Source organism: Mytilus edulis, chromosome 9 (genome assembly GCF_963676685.1).
Source record: "Mytilus edulis chromosome 9, xbMytEdul2.2, whole genome shotgun sequence".
NCBI classification, from domain to species: Eukaryota; Metazoa; Mollusca; class Bivalvia; order Mytilida; family Mytilidae; genus Mytilus; species Mytilus edulis.
Window position 1 is genome coordinate 62,302,948 of NC_092352.1, and position 12,961 is coordinate 62,315,908.

General features: G+C 31.7%; 1 protein-coding gene across 26 annotated transcripts in view; it reads right to left on the reverse strand.

Moving 5' to 3' along the window:
* LOC139488754 (rap guanine nucleotide exchange factor 2-like) overlaps nucleotides 1-9,256 on the reverse strand; it is a 77,996-nt gene extending 68,740 nt beyond the window's left edge. For all 26 annotated transcript variants that reach the window (XM_071274627.1, XM_071274598.1, XM_071274608.1 and 23 more), the window contains exons 1-4: nucleotides 9,143-9,256; nucleotides 5,173-5,448; nucleotides 4,620-4,747; nucleotides 1,835-1,918 (exon numbers count right to left, since the gene is read on the reverse strand). In XM_071274627.1, coding sequence (XP_071130728.1) covers nucleotides 1,835-1,918; nucleotides 4,620-4,747; nucleotides 5,173-5,289 — 329 coding nt within the window. In that variant the 5' untranslated portion in view covers nucleotides 5,290-5,448; nucleotides 9,143-9,256. The remainder of the gene's footprint in view (nucleotides 1-1,834; nucleotides 1,919-4,619; nucleotides 4,748-5,172; nucleotides 5,449-9,142) is intronic.
* Between the last annotated feature and the right edge of the window lie 3,705 nt (nucleotides 9,257-12,961).

Sequence of the window (12,961 nt, forward strand, 5' to 3'; positions counted from 1 at the left end):
ATAATCAGACCATAGCAAACATTTAGGATCCTCAAAAACAATCAGAAATATGTAATTGATTTGTAACAAAATCCTGCTTTTAACCTTTTTTATCTCTTTACTACCTTGAATGTTCAAAGAAAGTTACAACACTTCAATTGAAATTCTTCGGAGGCCAAATTTTGAGGGCTCATATCTTTGTAGCAAATGTTTAAAAGACAGGTTGCTTGACATTTTTTGGTAGTACGTTTTTGTCATTTTTTTCAAATTTATAAATACAAGTTGCGGTTACATCATTTCTTTTTCATGTTATATATCAACCAATGACCAATGTAAGCATATAAGACTGTTTGCGCTTTCACAGTAAATAAAATTGAAGAAATAATACGAAAATAAAAAGTACAATACAAATTATATAACTATGACTTAGGACATCAATTTTGGCATTGAAAATACATTCCATTGTAAACTTCGTCCAAATGCCAAAGATAGATAATCAATCATCGGAGATAATCGTGACATAGCATCTCTTTTTTACAATATAAAAGGACAATATCATCAATAGGAAAAGAAAAGCTATTGGCATTACGTAATAAATCTGATAGAAGGCGGTCAATCAAAAAGAGAATCTACAAAATACACCAATCTCTGTTTTTATATCATATGAGCTTCACCAATTGACCAAAAGGAATATGAAATGTACATGTAATTGCATGAACATGATGAATTTGAAAGTCGTTTATAGAGATGAATTTGCAGGTTTTCATTGTTTCATTTTTATAAATTTACAACAACAACAAAAAGATAAGAATAAAGATACACTTGCAAATTTCAGTCAGAAGTAAGCGCAAAATTAATATAAGCTGCAATATCATACTAAAATGTTTGTGTTGTTTATGCAGACTAATCATCTCTGACAATAAACAACATAAAACACCAATAACTTAATAACACAGAACACCTGTCAATAAAAAGCAATGATTCTGTTTGTACAATGTATGTATCTATCAGGAAGCACCTGCTTTCTCCATCAGTGATAATATAAATAACCCCAGAGTACAAGACATACACACAAAGAACAAGGAAGATCTAATATAACATAACTAGTATTGTTATCTTCTGTCACTCAAAATTAATGTGATCAAAGGGAGAAAACTCTATAAGCTTTTACAGTGCAAAAGGACTTTATCCTAAACAATAAGTTAAATTGATGTGATCAAAGGGAGGTAAATTCTGTAAACCAAGTGCACCAAGACTATTCTTTATGGTTGAATTTTTATCCTTTAAAAATCTGATAGCTTATATTTTGCAGACTACTGTTACTATGTATAAGCCAATCAAATTTCTCCACTCACCTAATATTTGCGTACTCTGAAATTCTATTTTTAGTATACTTCAGAAATCTTAAGTTATAATTCCATCGAGTCAGGTCTAGGAGAAAATATCTACATAAATTTACTAGTCCATCATCATCTGTTCCATTCTAGAACAGAATGTTCAGGGTTCACAACTTGCTATATTTAAGTGTGGTTATCATCACCCCTTGAATTCAAATATTTTCCAAAGAGGGAGATTTCAATTTTTCAAGGAAAAACAGCAAATCTTGCACCTAGACCTGCTGCATTGGAATGAATTTGAGCAAAAAATTAAAAATTAAAATAATACAATTTCGGAGACATCAATTTAGTACTTATCATTCATTTCGTGTTCATTGTATCTCAGGGCACACCAAAAAGTCATAGCATGCCTCAAACATACATTTGTTTTTCAATTTATATTTCATATACATTTCTGATAGACAATGCAGTCAACAATTATCTTAATTTTTTCATTGTTTTTGTGGTAAAAGCCTTACCTGCTGACAGGAAGAAACATTGACCCTTCAATAAATACTGATCCAGACAGCAAAATGTACCAACATGTACTTAATTCTCCTTGGCTGAAATACAAAACACAACTTTAGGGTACCAACAATATTTTTTTATCAAGAATAAATTTCATCCCCCAAAAAACTGTTTGTTACATGTACATCACTTTATTCCAGTAACACTTTTATCTCTAAATTTAACCTGTTTCATATGCGATATTAAAAAAATTAACAAGAACAAATATATTTATAAGACATGTAAGATGGAAGTATGAATGTGTTAAAATTTCCTAAGGCAATAAACCTGCATATCAGGAAAAGGACACAGTTCTCATCTGCCCTTAAAGAACATCCTTAACTTATGTCTTGTTCTAGAGGAAATACCCTGGTACTTTTAAATTCAAGATAATCATTTGACTTAATGCTGCATGCTCAGTGGAGAAGCAGCAAATATCCAATTTCAAGTTTTGGGTGTGCCACTGTGTCTAACATACAGGGGTTCTTAATTTTAAATCAATGCCTCCCAGCTTGTTAAGCAACAACACTACTACAACAAGATCAAAGGACATGATTGGAACAGAATATGTATTACAGATTGGAAACTTATTTTGTTCTTCCTTCTGTCTGAACTAAACCGGCCTGTATATAATTATTTACTTTTTCAGATTTTTTTATCAAAAACATACAATAAGCATTTTTTATTAGAAATAAAAGTAATGTTGTAGATAATTTAAAGAATAAGATTACAAATATAATTTTACTTGCCTAGAGTCTATGAACAATATACAAACATGCATACCAGGAGGTGCTTCACAAATTTACCCACGTACATGACTTGTGAGACTAAATTTGTCAATGAATTCATATGTTGACCAAATTTCATACTTCTGTATATATGTTGCTGATTTAATTCAAAGGGATTATGTACAAATGTAAATCACATAATACCAATAATTTTCGTATTTAATCTTGTTTCATTCCACTGTATATCTTATTTTAAATAACTGGATTAGAGAATAATCTTTAATCACATGTATTTTAATCTGCTGTGGTGAAACCACAAAGAAAATTGAAATGCATTCTTTGGTCAATATCCCAGCTGACCAACTGCATAAGATCAAATTTCTAAATGATCGTTTTTGGAAACATTCCCGAAAAAAAACAAATTCCCATGTACGGTGCCAATTTCAAAGATTTAAACTAGGATTCATCCTTTTGGAATTTTACGTCATTGAAAAGATTTGAAACGTTTTCCACCAGTGCATGACTTAATTCTTTGCTGGAGTACTAGTGTTCCAATGGACATGTTATTTAGGAAATTTTGTATTGGTAAATGAATTCATGCTTAACTGTTGTAAGTACATTTTTTTTAGAGGAATCTTCAATATTGCACTATATCAAATTTGTCATTCTTTAAAGGTTTTCTGACAATTACTTTTGATTCAAACTTGTAAAGAAATAATGAGCCAAAACTTCTAAATATCTTTTATTTTTATATTATAATAAAACAACAATAAATATCCATTGGACACCATGCCATGCTTGCACCAGCTATCCCTGTAAACCAAAATGGATTTCAGATATGATGAGATATCCCAAAAAAACTATATGGTCTATGCCTGTGTAAACAACCACATATACCAAATCAGAATTAACACTTTTCTGAATGCAGTGTTCAAAAGTTTATATCCAAAGAACCCTAAAACTAAAACATGCATGATTACAATCTAGCAGTTTTTGTCCCCTTCTCCATTAAATATCACTAGAACAAACCTGCGAAATCGCTGGCATTCAAAGCGTGGTTTAAAAGTATGTATTTAAAGTGTTTTAGGATGCATTTTTGTTCAATATTTAATGACTAGAATTTAAGGAACGGTATCAAAAGTCATAGGTACTTGGGGACAGGACAATTGTTTTTCTACCCCTCCTCCTTTTTTTTCTCTCCAAATTCCCATTTTTTTTCTATCAATTTCAATATGAACATACATTTAGTATAATATGAACAATTTATTGCTCTAAATAAAGTGTGTTTGCTTTTGACTATCAATCTCAGTTTACTAATCGATCCATGGCGGTTATTGATATATTATATAGACCCTCTCTATTTGATAAACTCTGTGATAGCCATGGATAGTAAACCTGAAACATAGCAGATAGCAAAGTTGCCAAATACACTATTCATAGTATATGTGATTATGTTCATAGTATACAGAAAAACGCATACCGGAATTCTAGTCTGACTTAAAATTCTGTCCAATGACGGAAACAATATCTGAACGCCTTTTTTTCGTTTTTTCCCCCATCTGAATAATCATAAGAATGGATGACAAATGTGACTATGCAGTATGCATGGTACCTATAGGACACAGAGGCATGATGATTAATTTATTGCGGAAGGAAGAGAAGCAACACACAAAATGAGGTCTTCTCGTTTAATGGTATAGATGACTGAAATAAATGGGGAATGTGTACATGAGACACAGATGATGCCCCGCTTGCATATCATATAAAGTTATAAAGGGACATAACTGAAGAGCGGTAAGTGACACTACCCATATGTATACATTATTTGAGTGTTGTAGTAATAAGCATTGTGTATAAGTTTCATAACATTTGATGGAGGCAAACTTAAGTTAGAGAACAGAAACCAACTTTAAGATGTACAGGACATATGCACAGACAGAAAAGGGTAAAATTTATGCCCCTACTGTTATGGAGGGGGCATAAAAACTACAGCAATGTTTTTAATAACTCTACATATACAAAGACTTACCAGTACAATATATCATTGGCATCATGATATTCATATCTTACAGTTCGACATAGTGCACGTAATGCTGGCTCTCTGAGAGAGGATAAAGCTTCCATGCCATGAAGATGAGAAAATATAACATCAAGATCCTACAGAAGAAAAATAAATACATAAATAATTGTACTACGACCTACTACCTATGTTACCATTTTTACAACAAAAAAACTTTTAATTTAAAATTTGTCAATATATAAACTACAAGTATTTGAAATAAAGATGAGGCAATCACAGCTAGTCAAACTCTTAGTCTCTTTAGAAATCATATCTCTAAAATGTCTCCCCACCAAAAAAACGGTCTCCTCAGTAGAAAGATGTATGTTACAATACTACTATTTTCACACTATTACATGGGTAAAATAATTTGATATGCATGTAATTGTATGCTAGTTTCAACTTTTAAGTCATTTTTGTAAAAAAGTTCAAGTCTTAAAACATGCAATCTCATTAACATCAAAAAAATTCTGAAGCCTATGACTGTGTCACTGTAAGAAACAATTTCTCATATACAATTTACCTTTTCTGATCTTTCTTGTGGAAACTTCTGAAGAGAAACGATAAACTGCCGGTCTCCATGACTACCATGTTTGACCCTGTCACCATGGGAACTATGTCTTTGAAGATTAGGATACATATGTTCCAGTGATAGTTAATATTAAACTCATAGGAAAAGTAATTAGATGGTTCCAGTAAATAAATATAAAGTTATAATAATCATCTCTTTAAAATGTATTCAAGAATCTGTGTGGCTATAAAGATATGTTTCACATACTTTATTTCTTCTTTAAAATGCCTGAAAATGAAAAAAAGAAATAAGCATGATTATTTGTTATTATAAAATTGAGAATGGAAATGGGGTATGTGCCAAAGAGACAACAACCAGCATATATATACTGCTACTTTGTATATTAACTGTCAAGAATTATAAGATCATGGTTTCCGCTTTTTAGGAGGGAATTTAAATTGTGGCAATCAAAATTCAAAAAGAATTTTGCAAAAGAAATAAAATGTTCAACTTTGCCTGTCTTGTTTATTTTTTTCTGATTTCTCTGACTATTTTGTGATCCAACAATTTTGTGATGATACCTAGAACTACAAGAACACATGTAGTCACTCACGGATTTGATAGAAAATCAATAATCAATGACAAAAATAGACTCATTTGACAATATAGGTGTTGCTTGTTTTGTTTGATAATATTGTGTGGGTAAATACATGTAGCAACACATGTCATTGACAGTTTTGATAGAAGTTATTTCTATGGAGTGGGTAATTTCAATCTTTTCAGCAATGTATGTGTTCAACAGCAAGAAAAATCTGACTTTAATCTTTATACTTAATTCAAAAAGTATCTGATAAACTTATAACCAGGTGCTCTGCAGGGCGCAGCTTTATACGACCACAGAAGTCGAACCCTAACATTGGGGGCAAGTATGGACACAACATTCAAGCTTGATACAGCTCTGAATTTGGATTGTGATTAAATAATTGACACAACATAGGTTTCTGACACAGAATGAATGTGGTCTAAGAACTTATACTTAAAAACTTTTAAATTGAACATTTACCTACATGCATACATGTATTATGGTCCAATATATCCAAAATCAAAATACATGGTTAGATTCAGCATATTAATCAAAGAACCCCAAGAATTCAATTTTTGAAGAAATCTAATAAAGTTCAATTTTGACCTCAATGCTGACCAATTTGATAACTGGGCCCAGATATCAAAAATCTAAATACATTACATATGGTTAAATTCAGCATATCAAAGAACCCCATATATTCAATTTTTGTTGAAATAAAAAAAAAGTTTAATTTTTTACCTCGATTTGGACCAACTTGAAAACTGCGCTCAAAATCAAAAATCTAAGTACATGTTAAGATTCAGCATATAAATATCAAGGTGTATTACCACCATTGATTTTCCCCTATTAGTCTTTGTTAAATTTGCACTTTTCAAAAAAATGTGCAGAATTTATCTTTGTTTCAAATAAAGAAATACTTGGAATGAGTAAAGTTTATCCTGTCCAGTACTATAGAAAAAAATTCACATAACATTTCATTGCATATAAGAAAATAACCATCATTGGAAGTTAACCAATCAAATGTCTCCCCTTATTTTATCTGTGTAAAAGGTTTAGTCACCATGTAACCTCAAGATTACAAAAATTTCTATAGAAATCCCAAATAAAAAATAATGGTGTTTTGAAATCCAAAGACATATGTTTATGACACAGAAATGTTTTTACTGCAATAAAATGTAGGATTAATTACCTACAACTGTCAAATTCAAGGGAATATTTTTTTAGACCTACTTTCGTATACAACCGGATGTGACGTACCATGATTTGGTGGTATTACACCTCAAAGAACCCCAAGAATTCAATTTTTGTTAAAATCAAACTAAATTTAATTTTGGACCCTTTGGCCCTGAATGTAGACCAATTTGAAAACGGGACCAAATATTTTAAGATTCTAAATACACGGTTAGTTTCGGCATATCAAGTAACCCTAATATTTCAATTATTGATGAACTCAAACAAAGTTTATTTTTGGACCCCTTTGGCCCCTAATTCCTAAACTGTTGGGACCAAAACTTGGTAAATCAATCCCAACCTTCCATTTGTGGTTTTAACAATGTGTTTAAATGTCATAGATTTCTATTCACTTATAATACAGTTATTGTGCAAAATCAAGAAAAATGCTTATTTGGGCCCTTTTAATCCCCTAATTCCTAAACTATTCAGTATAAAACTCCTAAAATCAATCCAAACCTTTCTTTTGTGGTCATGAACCTTGTGTCAAAATTTCATAGATTTCTATAAACTTGTACGAAAGTTATTGTGCGAAAACCAGGAAAAATGCTTATTTGAGCCCTTTTTTGGCCCCTAATACCTAAAATATTGAAACCACAACCCCCAAAATCAATCCAAACCTTCCTTTAGTGGTATTAAACCTTCTGTTAAAAATTTATAGAGATCCATTTTCTAAAACTGAAGTACAAAAAAAAACAATGTATATGTCCAGAAACTAAATGTGTCTTGGACGACGACGATGCAGAAGACAACATCATACCATTATACGAAGCAAAAAAAATTTGCGGTGGTATAAATATGAATAAGTCAAATATGAAGACTTCATTATTTGTATTACAATTTCACAGCATCTTATCATGCTTATTGAGTGTTTATTTATTACAAGAATTTATTTTAAATAAGATTTATATGTAGAATATTATTCAATTATTAAACTTTGGATGTAACAGCTCAATGAGCTCATAGACATAGTTTTTTTCATGTGATCACTACGTCATCAAGGTTTTTATAATCATTTACTCTTTTTAGAATTAAAAATTTAAATTATAAGTAATGACTTTAATATTTATACATTGACAGAAAATATATAGAAGTTATAATTGAAAAGGCCCCTTCACAGTTAGTTCAGTGATATTGGATAGGGGACAGATTTTCAAAATGGAGGTAAAATGATGTGAAAAATTCTGGAAAACATCATTAAAACAGTGCAGTTGTTTAAAAACATGCATAAAATTATCCAAAACTTTCAGCTATTTCCAACCCCTTTCAAAAAAATCGGCCCCTATTCAATATGGCCTAACTAACCATGAAGTGGCCTTTTGGACAACATTGCTACAAACTGAAAATTTGTGTTTAAAAGAAGGAAATTAAAATAAAAAATATGTTATATATGTCATGTTGCAAAAATTAATTTAAGTGACGGAAAAGATTTCAAATGGCTTTTAAATTGGTCTTTATAATTTTCTTTCATTTTTTTATTTAAAATCTTCATTGCAATTATTCCTACCAAGCTGACTACTTGTAAGTTAATTAAAACAAAATACATAAGTAGCAAATGTGTGGGCAGGAATGCATAGGGTGGGGATGTGTTTTTGGAGTCAACAGACCAGTTACCCATTTTTTAGTATAATATTTTTAAGAGGATCTTTCCCAACCCATTTCATACTGCCTGAATACTGCAAATCCCTCTCTATATAACTTTAAGAAAATACCATTCATAGCAGGACTTATTAAGCACTTTAATTCATTTCAAAACATACCTTCACCTGTTCACCTTATAGGTAGAAAATGTTTTACTTTTGTAAAAACACCTGTGTAGTAAAATATTTGACATATATTGTAATGTTGAGTGATATATTGTTGTACTGTGTTACAAATAACGTAGTTGATTGTACAATTTTAAATGATGTTATGTCTCCTAATTTGGAAAAGGTAGATAAAATACCAAGTTGCTTCATTCACTTCCACTGGTTATTGTTATGAAAAGGTGAAAAGCGATGATTCATGTGCAATTTTAGGGATTGACCCTGCAGTATCTCTAGATTTAGCATTAACAAAATGTGTGCTTTCAGTTATATTATGGATTTTTCTCTATAATGCACTGTTTGTAATTCTTTTTCAGCTTAACAGTGGACAACACCCTAAATCTGATTAACTTTTTTCTACCTGGCAAAACATTCGCCATCTTGAAACGATGTTTACACTGAAAACGAGGCTAATTCCGGTTCTTTCCTCTTATTTATATATCTTCATAGAAGGAGCACCTCACCGAATACGAAGTTCTGTACCGTTTGGATGACCAGCAAATTATGATGGGTCGTCGCAAGCACTTGTGTCATCTATATACCTGCAAGCTAGGCTATTTTAAAAGACTTTGCTATTGCTGTAGTCAGAATGTTGAAAAAAGTCAAATAGTTTGTCAGTCTTGATTTTTTTTTATTTGATATAATTTTGTTTTGTTAACTTATCGAAATGTTAATTTTTCATATAAAATTTTGTTTGTTTTTCAAAAGTGTTTATACAAAATAGTTTTCATATTTTTAGATCAGAAAAAATGTCACACATTACAACTCACTTAGTATGAAGTCCTTCAACTTGTATTAGCACTTGAGAACAGTATGATGAAAAGATTTAAGTTCATATTAAGTCTTTCTGTTGAGTAGAACATGAGAAATATTAAGGAAAATATATGTGTTCTTCGAACGTATAGACAAGGTAAATGCAATATGAAGTGAGGTAAATAAAAAAAAAAAGACAACAAGTCCAATATCAGGCTGCTACTGCGTTTTCTTTTGGTATATTACAAGTGTGGACACAGATCAGTGTGGATAGTAACAGTGTTTTATGACATAGAGAGATCTCTAGTTTTCCCCAATAGGTTTCTATGTTGAACTGTGGTGCATAGTGACAGCCAACCTGTACCAAACACTACAAATAGCAGTTTCTTTTATTTTATATTTAGTTTTAATGGTCAAGACTGTCATGAATGAGACACCAATTAAAATCAGTGCCAACCGTGCATAGATTTTATTTAGATAAAAATTGCTTGGACAACATATTATGACTGCTTCGTATATATAATATGTACATTCCCGTAAATCAAATTTTGTGAATGTCCATCTTGCCATTCGGGAATTTGCTTTCAACATTTGGAATAACTTCTATTTGAATACATTAACATTTTAAACAATGATCCTTTAAGGGAACACATCTAGCTGATTAGGCTCCAACGCTGCAGCAATTTACGTAATGAAGCAGAAGATTGCAAGTATTGCCAGATGATTCCGATAAAATATGTTCCACAATTTTTATTTCGGATAGCAGGAAAAGCTAAACATAAGATTAGGATCACATAAGGTGCATTTCATCTTCGCTAGCCAAGGGTTACGATCCACTCTCGTTCTCTCCACCCTTGGCAAATTGATATAAAATTTCGGAGACCCAGAGTTAGTATTTTTATTGGTTGCAGTCAAAACTCGCTGCATCCAATCAAAAAGCAAATATAACATGATCACGTGTATTTGTAGAAAGTGTTTGTAAACAATTGCCACGTGTTTATTGTGCAACAAGTCTTTACATCCATAAATATACGACTATATGTGAAATAATTGACAAGCTTCGCTATTAGTAAAGCATAAATTTACTTGTCGGTACTTTTACTTCGTGGATACTGTTCCGACATTCAAGGTTCAACATGCATATATAACTTGAAGAAGAATGGGAGCAATTACTTAATTTTATCATAATATTTAAGTAAATGAGATGGACACTTCTTAGAACTATTATAAAGACCTACACGCTGATTTTTTTTTTTTATTTCTCCTTTGAACACCTTATTCCATACTCTTGCGTGCTAAAAGAATAATTGGAGACTTGGAAAATTAGATTAAAACAAAAGTTAAAGCATCTTCCAAATAAGAGGCTAGCAGCCAAATTTTAATGGTGTTATTTCATTACAACAGCCCATGTGCATTTTGCTTTTACTCAAAGTCTTTTAAAGTTGGCCATCGCACTACAGCGTAACCACCATCGCACTTCAGCGTAAATATCAACAAGTTAAAACGTCACAATGTTACCATCGCATTTCAGCGTGTTAACCATCGCACTTCAGCGTAGACCATCGCACTTCAGCGTGACCATCGCGGTTCGGAGAACCATCGCGGTTCCGAGTCCTACATATATATACATACATTATTAACAGGAGGTGTGCTACCTTTATGATATTAACAATATTGTAAAAAGGTATAATATCTTAAAAGTAATATTTGCTTAAAAATTGGACTGAAATTATGAATAAAAATGTTCATAGAAGAAATGTTTCGCGCTCTCAAAATATTAATGTTGTTTTCAAAGATAAATTGTCAGAGTTTTCTATGTGTTCTACCAAAAGAATAGTATTTATTACTTACTAGTAAATTATCCTGATTGCTATAAAAAGTGGATGGAAGACACGTATTTGAAATTGAAGAGAATGATCTTTGTAAAACGTGGGAAAATGTCGATTTTTACTGGAAACTATCTATATTAATGGATATAGATTTCCAAATAGCACATCATTGTATTTTCTCTAACTCTAAACTTATGGCTATGAAACTTATCAATTACAATTTTATTATTTGAAAATATATGTGAAAAGGTAGGTGGAACATATCACTCATTTATTTTTATTATATTCTGAACGAGTAGAATTTCATGTTTCTGCAAACAAAGTTGTTAGTTATATTTGATAACGTTAACTCTGACAAATTAATAATGTAGTGCGATAAGAGGTATTCATGTTTAGTTTAATTGAATCTTTCAAAGTAAAGGTGTAATTAGTCAATTTCATGTTATCGAAAGCGAGATATTCAAAGTTATCTTCAAGAGAAGGAATTTACTTTGAAATTAAAACAGTAATGCTAATCTTATTAGACTTTAAATACACTTAAAAAGATGATTGATTGAATTGGAGTTTTAACGCCACTTTTAAGCGCAACTTTTGGGCTATTTCATGGCGGTCAGTTTTTATGGGTGGAGGAAGCCGGAGTGCCAGTAGAAAACCACCGATCTTCGATAGAAAAACTGACAATCCTAGACAGTCAACTAAGATTGGAGTCGAGTGCACTCGCAAGATCGGGGCTCGAACTCACAACGTCAGTGTTGACTGGCTAGTGATTACTCTAGTAGAACGACTTAGACCACTTGACCACCGAGCCCCCAACACTTTAAAAAACAAGAGTGCACACGCTGAAATGTCTCGCCTTCTATACTAATCATTGATATTATGTTGATAGTCCTAAGTATAAAGCTAAGCTTTAATACAACTGTCACATAAACTTAACATTAACCAAGATAACTAAACAAAGACCAATGAACCTTGAAAATGAGGTCAAGGTCAGATGAACCATGCCAGGCAGACATGTACAGCTAACAATGCTTCTATACAACATATATAGTTGACCTATCACTTATAGTTTTAACAAAAATAAACCAAAACACAAAAACTTAACACTGTGCAATGAACCGTGAAAATGAGGTCAAGGTCAAATAAAACCTGCGCGACTAACATAAAGATCATAAAATATTTCCATACACCAAATATAGATGACCTATGGCATATAGTATTAGATAAAAAGACCAAAACTCAAAAACTTAACTTTGACCACTGAACCATGAAAATGAGGTCAAGGTAACATGACATCTGCCCGCTAGATAGGTACACCTTACAATCATTCCATACAACAAATATAGTAGACCTATTGCATATAGTATGAGAAAAACAGACCAAAACACAAAAATTTAACTATAACCACTGAACCATGAAAATGAGGTCAAGGTCAGACGACACCTGCCAGTTGGACATGTACACCTTACAGTCCTTCCATACACCGAATATACTAGCCCTATTGCTTGTAGTATCTGAGATATGGACTTGGCCACCAAAACTTAACCTTGTTCACTGATCCATGAAATGAGGTCGAGGTCAAGTGAAAACTGTCTGACAGA